Source organism: Phoca vitulina, unplaced genomic scaffold (genome assembly GCF_004348235.1).
Source record: "Phoca vitulina isolate PV1807 unplaced genomic scaffold, GSC_HSeal_1.0 scaffold65, whole genome shotgun sequence".
In the NCBI taxonomy this organism is placed as follows: domain Eukaryota; kingdom Metazoa; phylum Chordata; class Mammalia; order Carnivora; family Phocidae; genus Phoca; species Phoca vitulina.
Window position 1 is genome coordinate 4,074,160 of NW_022589768.1, and position 12,670 is coordinate 4,086,829.

At 55.5% G+C, this 12,670-nt stretch overlaps 1 protein-coding gene across 9 annotated transcripts in view; it reads left to right on the forward strand.

Annotated features, from left to right (window-relative positions):
• HOMER2 (homer scaffold protein 2) overlaps positions 1-11,675 on the forward strand; it is a 114,648-nt gene extending 102,973 nt beyond the window's left edge. For all 9 annotated transcript variants that reach the window (XM_032392009.1, XM_032392005.1, XM_032392011.1 and 6 more), the window contains 5 exons: positions 2,032-2,138; positions 4,829-4,985; positions 6,950-7,060; positions 7,628-7,708; positions 8,805-11,675. In XM_032392009.1, coding sequence (XP_032247900.1) covers positions 2,032-2,138; positions 4,829-4,985; positions 6,950-7,060; positions 7,628-7,708; positions 8,805-8,993 — 645 coding nt within the window. In that variant the 3' untranslated portion in view covers positions 8,994-11,675. The remainder of the gene's footprint in view (positions 1-2,031; positions 2,139-4,828; positions 4,986-6,949; positions 7,061-7,627; positions 7,709-8,804) is intronic.
• The last annotated feature ends 995 nt before the right edge of the window (positions 11,676-12,670 follow it).

Consider the following 12,670-nt stretch of genomic DNA (forward strand, 5'->3'; position numbering starts at 1 on the left):
ATGTATTTATTTGACAGAGAGAGATAGCGAGAGAGGGAACACAAGCAGGGGGAGTGGGACAGGGAGAAGCAGGCTCCCCGCGGAGCAGGGAGCCCGATGTGGGGCTCGATCCCAGCACCCTGGGATCATGACCTGAGCCGAAGGCAGCCGCTTAATGACTGAGCCACCCAGGCGCCCCTAACCTTTTTACTTTATATTTCATGATCATTCCCCTGTGTTTTCAAATATCCCTTTTCAAAACTGTCTTAATGACTAGTATTTGTCTGTATTGCAACTTATTCCATTAACCTACACTTTGAGATATCGATGTGGTTTCTAATTTTCATTAATACAAATGACACTGTGATCAACGTCCTTGCACATCTCTGTGCATTCGGTAATTTCTGCAGGATAAATTCTTGAAGTGCAAGTATTGGATTAAAAGACAGGGACATTTTAAAAGCTTTGGTAAATACTGCCGACTTAACCTACAGAAATGTATGATTCTAACTCCCACCAGCAGTGACTGAGAGCGATTTTTTTCCTCCCACACTCTCACCAACAAAGCTTTGTTGACTTGACAGAAGAAAAATGTATTCTGTTGGCTTTTTTCATTTTGCATTTCTTTACCAGTGAGATTAAATATTTTTTGTGTCTATTGATTCTATCCATTTCTTCTTCTGTAAATGTCAATTGTGTATTTTTTTCCTTTTTTAAAAAGATTAAAGTGTTCATCTTTTTGTGTTGATTTCTTTTTTTTTAAGATTTTATTTATTTGAAAGAGAGCGTAAACACAAGCGAACGGAGATAGGATTGGGGGGAGGGGCAGAGAGCGAGGGAGAAGCAGACTCCCTGCTAAGCAGGGAGCCTGACACGGGGCTCAATCCCAGGACCCCGGGATCATGACCTGAGCTGAAGGCAGACGCTTCGACTGAGCCACCCAAGCACCCCCTTTTTGTGTTGATTTCTAAGAATTTTATTTTTTAACATGGATATTTTTGAACATATTCAAAGCTAGGCAGAGTTGTATAATGAACCTCCATGGGACACACAGATCAGCTTTAACAATTAGGAATTTATGATCAATTGTTTCGTCGTGCCCCCATCCCCCTCCCCCTAAATTTTAAGCAAATCTTAAACATCTTATTTCATCCATAAATATGTCAGCGTGTGGGTCTAAAAGACAGGGCCCCTAAGAGTTTTTCAATATAGGAAAGGTATTAACATCTTATTTTTCATATATGCAAATGCTCAGCAGCAGATATTTTCCCCGGGTTTTTGTGCATTTTTTATTTTGTTTATGACATTTTTTTTTTTTTTTACAGTGCAGAAATTTAGCGTTAGTCAAATGTATGCATCATTCCCTTCATGGTTCCTTCCTTTGCCTTTATGCTCAGTGGAGGCTAAATAAGATCTAAGATCTTATCCAAGATCAGATGAGATTTTACCTCCCTGTGGTATGACTTATTACAGAAAATATTTGAGAATATTCATAATAATGCTAACGAGCCGTGGGGGCCGTGCGCGCATCCATATCTGATCCCTGGTTGTTTTGTGCGTCTTGTTCTCTCTCTGGCCCCAGGGGCTGTAAGTTGTCCTTGCTTTGAAAATACTTTTTCTTTTTTCCTCATTCACTGTTTCTTGTTCCCTGTTGTAAACCCCTGCTCTCCCTCTCATCCGTGGCTTCTGTGTTAAATCAGGGAGAGCAGGTATGCAAGCTTGTCGATGGATCTGTAAAGCTGAGTAACGAGATGGCCCCAGGGCCCCAGGTGCACTCTGGTCAATAAAGTTCACAGACTTTCTCAGATTCCCCTGGACTCCTCCGAGCCTTTTCCATGGTTCTTTTTTTTTTTTTAATTAAGTTTCAGAGGTAGAATTTAGTGATTAATAGCCTCTCGTGCTAGTCTTTGCCGCGTCCTGATGAGTTGGTTCTCCCCGGCTCACGAACACACTCTCTCATTATGCCTGATTTGCTGCTACTGCGAGCAGTAGTGTGTGAAGGTAACTCACTTTGGCCAGGAGTCTGGGTGTGAAACCCCGTCTTCTCCGCAGGTGTCCAGCGTCAACGGGACAGACGATGAAAAGGCCTCTCATGTGGGTCCTGCTGACACGCACCTCAGGTCTGAGAACGACAAGCTGAAGATCGCCTTGACACAGAGGTACGGGTATTTAAATCCAGATGGCATTTTCTCCAAGGTCAGTGCCTCCCCGCAGCCTTTGCCGCCAGGCGGGGTTTCACGAGGAGACTGGGTCCTGCTCAGAGTGTCTGGTCTTGTCTGTGGGCCAAAGGAAGGCCAGCTGGCTTCATGGCTGTTCTCTGTCTGGCCGACCAGACCAGGAGTGTGTGTGTGTGTCTGCCTGAGTGTGTGGGAGAGTACACAGCATGTGGAAGACGTGCGCGTGTGTGTCTAAGTGTGAGAGAGACGTGTCCCTGTTCTTGTGTTTTGTTTTGGCTTTTGAGGAGCCAAATGTATCATTTATTTGTATAGCATAAGACTGAATCTCGAACATCCAAGAAAAACCTATAAAAACCTGTTAAAAATAATACAACCTTGCACAAAAATCAATAGCTTTTCTATGTACAAACATCACATAGAATATGTATTTGAGGAAGAGATTTCCTTTACAATACGAACTAGAACCATCAATTACATGAACTAGAAACATAAAATACAGAAAACTTAAGGGCACAGTATCTCTGTGAAGAAAGTTGTAAAATGATTTTGAGGACCATAAATGAATAATTAAACAAATAGAAAGATATATTCTATTGGGAGGTGGTAGAAATGCCTTCGTATTTTAAAAAGAATCCGTTCCCCCTAAATTGATGTATAAATTTAACACAGTCCCCATAATAATATCAACATGATTTTAATTTTGTTTTTTTATTTTATTTTATTAGTTAATCACCATATATTACATCATTAGTTTTTGATGTAGTGTTCCATGATTCATTGTCTGCGTATAACACCCAGTGCTCCATGCAGAATGTGCCCTCTTTAATACCCATCACCAGGCTAACCCATCCCCCCACCCCCTCCCCTCTAGAACCCTCGGTTTGTTTCTCAGAGTCCATAGTCTCTAATGGTTCGTCTCCCCCTCCGATTTCCCCCCCTTCATTTTTCCCTTCCTATCTTTTTTTTTTAACATATGATGTATTATTTGTTTCAGAGGTACAGATCTGTGATTCATCAGTCTTACACAATTCACAGCGCTCACCATAGCACATACCCTCCCCAAAGTCTATCACCCAGCCACCCCATCCCTCCCACCCCCCACCACTCCAGCAACCCTCAGTTTGTTTCCTGAGATTAAGAACTCCTCATATCAGTGAGATCATATGATACATAACACGATTTTAATTTTTAATGACTACACAGGCCGCGCTTACAGTTTTCCTACCTTGAGAATGTGGCCCATTTCCTGACGGCTGGGCTGGCCCCATGAGCACGCTCAGAGCTGCGGTCCTTGGGAATCATCCTGTCCCCGCCCCGGGCAGGGGCTTGGCCAGCTTCTCCCAGCCCTTCTGTGGCTGAGAAGCTGCTCTCCCCAGACTAGACCCATTGAAAAGCTGGATCATACTAATATCTCCATTTTACAGATGAGGAAACTGAGTCCCAGGGGTAAAGTGAGTCCTTGCCTAAGGTCACATGGCTAGTCAATTTCTCCACCGTCCTGCCTGCTTTTCACTCTTTTGTTGTTTAAGACACAAGATACTTCTTGGATGAAAACGTTTCACCCCTAAAAACAAAGGTTTTTAAATCCCAACTTAATGAACAAGAGCATTATAGGAATGGGTGTGAAGCCATTTCCCTAAATCAGCTTAAATTCTCAATCATCAACTCTGAAATTAATCAGATTTCATTTTACTTTTTTTTTTTTCTTTTTTGCCTGTGGTGCTTGAAACTGAAAGCTTGAATTTCTAGTCACGTCCCTACGTCCTTGAAGCTGTGGGATGGAAGATAACCAGATTATTGAGATACAGTCCTATTTACTTACCCCTCACCCAGCCCCCAAAAAGGCCTTTCGAGACAGAAGTGACTTCAGCCAGCAGGGTTGATTAGAAGCCGGACACTTTGAGCAGGGCACGCCCCGCGTGTCCCGTGGGTCCTGTGCGTCCTGAGCAGCCCTGGCCTCGGGGCACCTGCAGCTCCGCACTCGGGTGGGCTGCAAAGCCAGGAGACAGAAGGAACAGGAAAGCCAGCAGCCCCTGAGGGGAGCCTGATTGCAGTTTGTTTCTTGAAACTACTTCCTAGTGGAGCACGTTGGATGAAAGACAAACAGGAGGTTGTTTTGGTCCCGTGGAGGTGTCCTGCAGACCTGTGGTCCTCCCCCGCCCCTGAGGGGGACCCACGCTATCACTGTCCCCTCCGCCCTCTGGTCATCGGCTCTGGATTCCCCAGCAGGCTTGGAGGGGGTACAGGTTATCATCCGGAGCCGGGCTGCCTGTCACACCCGGGGTCCTGGGGTGTCGGGGACTCGTGAGACTCTCGGAGACCCGCTTCAGAGCCTGTGGCTTTGGGGCTCCCTTGAGGAAGGGACGGGACAGAGGGTTCTGGGGCAGGGGCTCAGTAGGGAGTGGAGTGAGGGGGTCCTCCCCGCACCCCGTGGCTTCCTTCTTAGCTTCGGCTCCTCCTCCTCCAAGAGTTTCGTTCTCTCCTAAAGCGCTAGCCCGGCAAGGTGACCTGTTGGCACTAGAGAGGCGCCAGCCCTTCCTGGCACCTGGTCCTCCTGGCCGGCCCGCCGGGGGGCCGGGGTGTGGCCCCCAGAGGCAGGAGGGGGTGGCAGGGCGGGTAGAGCGGGGTGGCTGGCGCCCGGCGTCCGGGTCACCGCCTGGGCCCGCCCGCAGTGCCGCCAATGTGAAGAAATGGGAGCTGGAGCTGCAAACCCTGCGGGAGAGCAACGCCCGGCTGAGCGCGGCGCTGCAGGAGTCGGCCGCCAGCGCGGAGCAGTGGAAGCGGCAGTTCTCCATCTGCCGCGACGAGAACGACCGGCTCCGGAGCAAGGTGGGTGCCGGGGCGCCCCGGGGACGGGGGTCCCCGTTCCGCTTCTCTCTCCCCGCCGCCCTCACTCGCCGCCCCCCCGCCCCCGCCGTGGCGGCAGGAAGACTCGCTGTCGCTCCCCTTGGAACTCCCCCCCCCACTTTCCCGAGGAGGAGCACGAGTGAGTGAGCCGGGTTTCACCGCTGCTTTGCAAAGGAGAAGACAAACCCACGGGAGCCTCCAGCCTTGTCCCTCTGATGCTAGCTGGGGGCGGCCCTCCCTGGGCATGTTCTGCGGTGCGCTGATCTTCGGTAGAGAAAAGGGATCCAGAGGGTGAAGGAAGAAAATAGATCCGGGAGACTGCGAGGAGCGTTCACTCAGCAACCCTACTTCCGTGCATATCACTGTGTCTGAGAACATGGACTGGGAAGTGGGCCAAGGCGTATGGCGCCTGAAGTGTGAGCTGAGTGATCCGAGCAGGCCTCCGATCGTCTGCAGCCTTCCCTGTAATTAGTCGCTCGCGCTCTTCGTGGTGGGGCTGAGTCGATGAGGTAGTTGTGGGGCGGCCAGAAAATCCCCAGTTGAGACCCCAGGGGTCTCCGTGTGGCCGTGTTTCGATGCTCAGCCCATTTATCAGGCAGGCCGTGGACAGCGGCTGCCGTGTAAGTGTGGGATTTCAGGGGGACACATCACCCTGAGACGGGCCTTCACCCCCCTGCCCCCCGTTTGTAACCTGCCCACCGGCCTGAATGGAGCCACCAGAGGCCGCTCCCCTGCTTGCCCATCTCACGTGGCTACAGTTGGCACATAAAACTGCCCAGTGTCGTTTTTTCACGTCAGTGCCTCAGTGCTGCCCGTGAGGGCGCCAGGCCAGGTGCTGGACTGCCGTGCGTTCCCTCCCGGGCCTGGCCGGTCTGTCTGCCCGCGGCCCCGATTGCCCATCCTTCTCTTCCCGAGCAGAGAGCTGGCTCTCGCCCTTCGTGCGAGTGTAACGCGGGGAGGAGAGGAAGTTCACCCCTTAGAGTTTGCTCCCTCGACGGGAAGCACTGGGAACTTGATTTCTAGGGCACAAGGTGGAAGTTGGTGGAGTCCCCAGTGGCTCCTGGGGCTGGGGGTTCAGACTCCGGGGGCTGGCGTGCAGCCGCCTCTGAAAGTGTCGTCATCCTGACCGCCCGGCGCCCTTCCCCTCGAGGGCTGCCGCCTGCTTGTGGGACCCCATCAGTGTGGTGCTTTGTGTTACCGTTGGCTCCCTTCCATCATGCTCTCTGCACACACGCTCTGGCCGCTGGGAAGCACTCGGCGTCGGACGGCCAGGCCAAGGCTGTGAGGCCTTTGAACCCTGTCTGAGGGGTCAGGCCAGGGAAGGGGAGAAGAATGAGCTCTGGAGACTTGCCGGTCCAGTCTGCCCCTCTCAGTTCTCCCAGAGGAGGCTCGCTCACAGGCCAGGCCCTTCCGGTGTGCGTCAGTAAGGAAAGGTCACCCTGGTTTAAAATGTTTGAAATGTCATTGCGTCTCATTTGGGGGCCGCTGTCCCACAGCGTTAATTGATTCTCTTCCCTGCTGTCTTAAACCTTTGAGATGAAATAGAATAATTCAGGACACGATCAAATGGTGTAAAAAATCATTATGGGGAGAAGCAGATAGATTCGTGGGACATCTGGCCCCTACTCGGGACGAATCCTTTAAAGCAAACCTGCCGTTCCTGTCCCGGGGCGGTGAGAGCAAACCGGAGGCCCGGCGGGTCCTGTGGCCGGGTTTTGTGACTGCCGTGGCCCTGCCGGCATTAGGCAGGGCGTCTCGGGCACGCAGGGCAGGGCGGACAGCCCTGTGGGGAGCCACACGGGGTCTGTGGGCAAGCACAGGAACAGCGTGTAAGTGGGTTCATACACGGTTCATTGTAAAAGACAGCCTCAACGGCCGCGGTGATCTTTTGCTCCATGACCCAAGTAAACGAGCCTCCCTGCTCCAGCCTGCGGTGTTTGTTACAGATTGACGAGCTGGAGGAGCAGTGCGGCGAGATAACCAGAGAGAAGGAGAGGAACACGCAGCTCAAGAGGAGAATCGAGGAGCTGGAGTCGGAACTGCGGGAGAAGGAGACGGTGAGTAGAGGCGCCCGTGGGCGCTGTGCACCCAGGACACGGCAGGTGTCGGGGTGGGGGGACGTGACCGGCCCTGGGGGGCAGCTGCCTGGACGTCAGCACGGGGGCCAGCCGAGAGCTTCACCGAGGCTCGGGCCCGAGGGGGAGCCGCACGTTGACGAAACAGTTGGGAACGTTTATAGGTGAGCTGCCGTCACAAGTAGAGTTCTGCTGTCTGGCTAACGCAGCGAGAGCCCCCGCCGTGCGGGCATTTGTTTTTTGGGGGGGGCAGGACCACTAAGTGCACAGATGCTGGAGACCGTGGGCAAGGCGCCAAACCTCCCAGCCTCCGTTTCCCTATCTAGCAGATGGGGATGCTAAGAAGCCGTCTCTTTGTGGCGGTGTTCAGACGTCGGCTACGATAATGCACGTAACAGGATTGCCCGTGTGCTGAGTGTTAACTCCACCGCCTTTGTTATTATCGAGGACGTCAGGAGCTGCTTCCGCTAATGTGCACACGGATCGTGGGCTTTCAAGGAGGCGTTTTATCTGACTTTCCCATCCTTTTTCAAACTTCTGTCCCCTTAGGAGTTGAAAGACCTCCGCAAACAAAGTGAAATCATACCTCAGCTCGTGTCAGAGTGTGAATACGTCTCTGAGAAGTTAGAGGTAAGGGTGGTGGGGGCGCATCCGTCTTGGCTCCGACCAGAAGGAATTCGGGGTGCGACGCGTTTCTCTGGGGCGCCCCCTCTCCCAGCTCCCCTGGTAAAGCAGAGTGACGTTCTCGTCATGAGAAGCCGCCACTACCCGCCTGCCAGTTGCCGTCTCTGCCCCCGGCTGGACTCAGCAGTGTTTCTGCTCTCTCCTCGTCTGCAAGGTGTCCTGTGCGTGGCCGCAGTGCAGGGGCTGTGTCCCGCCCACAGAGGTCTCCACAGAGCCTTAGGGCGGTGAGGAGCTGGCCCAAGGGAGGGCGGAGAGCGTAAGACCCAGAGTGAGGCCACCTTGCCACTCCCCAGCCAGTGACCTTGAACACGACCTTGGGCAGCGCCCCCTCACTGGCCTCAGGTTCCTGATCACAGCCTCTTTCACCTCCCCCGACTTCAGGAGCGCTCTATTCAGGTGTGCGAGCCCAGTATTAGTCACTGGTTCCCGTGTACCCAGAAAGTCAGGTGCTCCCCGGATGTGGGGGGAGCAGGCCTGCCCCTCGTTTACGGACTCACAGCCACCCTGCGCTTAGGAGGAGCTCGACCGGCTCGCTGGCCACACCACCTGATCCCGGAGCCCGTCCCGCCTCACTGAAGCCAGGGAGGCCTCGGCCTCTCCGTGGAACCGGGGAAATAAGTCACTGCCCCGTTTGTCCCATTTCTCTCTCCCGGAATGGAACTCACACGTGGCCTCTGCAGACCCTCCTGGGACCAGGGCCGAAGATCCCTTGTGCTGGGCCTGCAGACTTTCTCTGCCGGGCGCTTTGGGAAAGGGCCCCCTTGCCTCCGGCTCCCCCACGCGGGCCCCGAGCTCTGCGTTCCGTGTAGGGACGGCCCGAGGTGGCTCATGCACTCTGCCTGTTAGCACCTCGGCCAGGGAACAGGCAGGAGCGCGGGGCGCACCGGCGCGCCCCACATTCTGCGCTGATGTCCCCGGTCGCGGACTTGCGTGCTGGGGGCTTCGCAGGCCGGGGAGAGGGGACAGCCGGGCTGTTGCGGGTCTCGGCGGACGGGCCCCCTCGGCTCTGCTCCAGGCCCTCCTCCCGCTTGTCTTGCTTCAGGCGGCAGAGAGAGACAATCAGAACCTGGAGGACAAGGTGCGTTCCCTCAAGACGGACATTGAGGAGAGTAAGTACCGTCAGCGCCACCTGAAGGTGGAGGTCAAGAGCTTCCTAGAGGTGCTGGACGGCAAGATTGACGACCTGCACGACTTCCGCCGCGGCCTCTCCAAGCTGGCGGCTGACAACTAGGGGCCGCGGGGGGCGGGGGGCGGGCCGCAGGGGGGACGGAGTGGGGGCGGCCTCCCGTCGGCGTCGCTCCCCTCGGCGCGGGTGCGGGGTCGCACGGTTGCGCCCCGGGGGCGCCGTCCACCCTCGCCTCCCCGGCCTGGCCAGGCTGCGGACCCCGGGGCGCCGCTGACTCAGGAACCCCGCGCCAGGTCCCCCTTACGCGTTTACGCCGTCAGGGCAGGGATGTTTGTATCTTTCTCAAGGGCTGTTGCAACCACACCAACCGAACAAAGCGTTTTCTAATCCAAATACGAACACCCTTTACACCTCCTTTTTCGGAAGCGCGGTCGGAGTATTTGAGCGCCCGCCGGGCACCCGTGCGGGGGTCCCGGGGCAGGGGGGACAGCTTCCCTCGCTGTCAGGACCAAGATGCTTTCAAGCGGTCTGAGTGAGACCCGTCCAGAGAAAGAGAACAGGTCGCTGGTGGGTGCACGGGGGTGGCCTGCATCCGCTCCGCCCGCTTCCCCCCACCTCCAGTGTGTAGGGTTGCCACAACGTCCCTTTCCTGGGCTTTCATTTCTGAGCAGATTGCGTGCTGTGGGGGCAGGGCGCAGCGAGGGCGCCTGGCACAGTGCCTGGCACGAAGTAGGTGCTTAATAAATCTTTGTTCAATTCAACTTACAAACATCACTTAGTGTTTTACTCAACCCCCCAGCAGAGTCCATCGGACCCTGTTGGACGGCCCGTCATCTTGCTGTGCTGGGCAGGAATTCGACTGACTGTGTGTGGTCAAGCTCTGGGTGGGCTCCGGGGGCCCCGGGGCAGGGCTGGTGCTGGAGGCAGCAGGAGCTGGTCTGAGGCCGCTCATGGCCCATCCACGGCGCTCGGCCCCTGAGTGCCTTTGAACTGGGACCCCCCTTCTTCTCTAGGGTGGGGATCTAGGAGAGGACCCTATGTTGGGACTGGACAACTAAGAAAGAAATCACACAGGCCCACGAGGAGAGTCCACTCAAACTGGCTGAGCCGTGGCCTTAGCACCTCCGCCCTCTCTCCGTGCCTGCTAAGGAAAGGACCAGAGCCATAAAGCTCTCCGCTCTCACGGAGTTTCTCAGCGGGGCCAGGGAAGGTCTGGGCGCCCTGCCTGTGGCAGGATGGTTTGAATCCCTGGCCACGGGCATTTCTAAATGCCTTTCGGGGTGGTAGGGAGGCTTTGGTGCCCCCTTACCCGCCTTGCCTGCTTTGGGAACCACCAAGAGAACATCTCCTTCTAGAAGGAGTTTCTAGAATTTCTCCCTGGGGAATTTGGATGAACAATAAAACAGCCTGAGGAGGCAGGTGGGACACACACAGATGTGACCCGGGCCCTGGGATGAATCCTGCTTTTGGGACCATGTCTCTGAGCAGAGAGCTCTTACTGGGATGAGGGAGGGAAGGCCAGTCGTCTGGAGCACCAAGGCACCTCGGGGCGGGGGGGGGTCCTGCAGGCTGAGGGGGGCAGCTCTGCTTGAGCATACTGAGCTCGTGGCAGACAAAGTGGAAAGCATGGTCGGCCCTCTTGGTGACTTGAGATAGGGTGCTGTTGGCCCGCCCTTTCCCCGGAACCCCCCCCAGGATAGTTCTCGGGGCAATCGGGAGACCAGAGAGCTGGGCTGGCCACGATTCGGCCCCGTGGCCCAGCAGTGGCTCAAGGGGGTTCTTCTCAGGCCAGGTGAGACCACCTGTCCGCAGGTGGGGCCTGGGGCTACCTGGGAGCAGTGCCCGCTGGGGTTCCAAAACCTCCGCTTGGGTCTTCTGATGCCTGCCGCCCCTGTGTGTTGGTGACTTACGGATCTGGAAGGAGCCGTCTTGACCGGCTGCAGCATGCTCAGGTGGCAGATGCATAGGAAGATAGTGTCGCCAGAGCCGTTTGTGCGTTCCGCAGCTGGGGCGGTGGGGAACATTGCAGAGGTGGTGCCGTGACGGGTGGGCTGCCGTGTCCCTCTGTGGCCAGGACCCGGGATCCCTGCTCTCCCGTCCCTGGGGGTTTGGCCAGCACCTTGCCGGGGGGTAGGATCCGTGGTGTGGCCTCGGGTGTTGCAGCCCAGGAGCCAAGAGCCCAGGGGCGCCTCTAAGGGAGGATGGGTTCAGCGGGGAAAGCGCCACAGCTGTAGGAAAGCACTGGCCTTTCGCTTCCTTCTGCTTTTCTCTGAAGATCTTAGTGCTTCTTCATTGACTTTATTTAAAAAAAAAAAAGGCCCAGGGGCAACCTGGAGGGTCTCTGGGGAGACTGCCCCATCTGACAGCCCCTGGCACCGTGAGGGTAGGCTCCACGGAATGAAAATGACCCACTGCATTCATCGCACTTTCCGCCTGAGCCAGTTTCATGCCCTCGCTTATGGGGACAGCTGGCTGCACCGACGTCCTTCGGTTGTCCTCACTGACGCCGAGCGTGGGCGGCACATCCGCCTCGCACCCGTGCACCCGTCGGCCAGGCCGTGCTGCCGGACGGCTAGAGCCAGGACCGCTTCCTTGCCAGGTCATGTCTCCTGATGTTGACATGTCCGGGGCCGGCCGCCTGAACAGGGATTAGCTTTTTTCCTGCATCTGTGAAACTGGGGCCCAAAGGAGGTGAGGTGAACCGTGGAACCCCTTCATCATAATGGGCCTTAAAAATAATTTTCCTTCTGGGGGTGCCCGGGTGGCTCAGTCAGTTAGGCGGCCGACTCCTGATTTCGGCTCAGGTCATGATCTCAGGGTCCTGGGATCGAGCCCCGCGTCAGGCTCCCCTCTTAGGAGGGAGCCTGCTTCTCCCTCTGCCTCTGCCCCTCCCCCTGCTCACGTGTGCTCACGCTCTCTCTCAAGTAAATAAATCTTGAAACATCATAAATACCGTTCCTTCTAAGTAAAGACTCAACTGGGTACATCACAAAATTGAGAGGGACGAGGGGAGAAGTCTCCCTAGTGCCCAGGGAATGTAACCCCCAAGTGACAGGTTGGGACAGTGTGGTCACGCCTTGAAGGGAGAGCGAGCCAGCATCCACGGAGACCTGGAGCTTGGGTGGCCTGTGAGTCCCTGTCACGTTAGACTCAGGTGGGCGAGAGCGTTGGGCAGTCATTCCCCACTTTGCAGACAGGAAGCGGAGACAGTGACATGGCCGTCACCCAGCAGCCTCATGGGCTCCCCGTCCGGCTCTTCCAGACTTCGGTCCGGGGTCATTCTGGGAGCCATGCCACTGCTCTCCCTTTGTGACCTTTGCGTGCCAAGATAAAAGTTCTCTGGGATCCTGATGAGAGCACACTGCAGTTATATTATTTTAGTATGTGTCCACAGCAGGTGGTGATTTATAAATGAGCGAACTAGAATTACATGATGGTCATTACAGACAGTAGGCTGCATTTTTGAATGTCTCCAGCTTTGCAAGAACCTTTCTGAGAGTGTGTTGGTTAAAATGCTGTCCATGCTCTGAGAGGCCAGATCTACGAAACACAGCCGTTGCAAGTTCTTCGGTGATGGCTTGCTTTAGTGGTGGTTGAGTGGTTTGTCCAAAGACAAACTGAGATGGCCCAGAGTGGTAAGCCGAGTTCCGGCTGGGAGGTTGACCGCTGCCCACCGCCTGCCCAGACCGGAGCCAGCCCTGGGGAAGGAGCAGGCCAGCCCCGTGGTCAGAGCAGGTTGAGTGGGACCTGACTTGACCCCCGGGAGGACTGTCCAGGTGGGC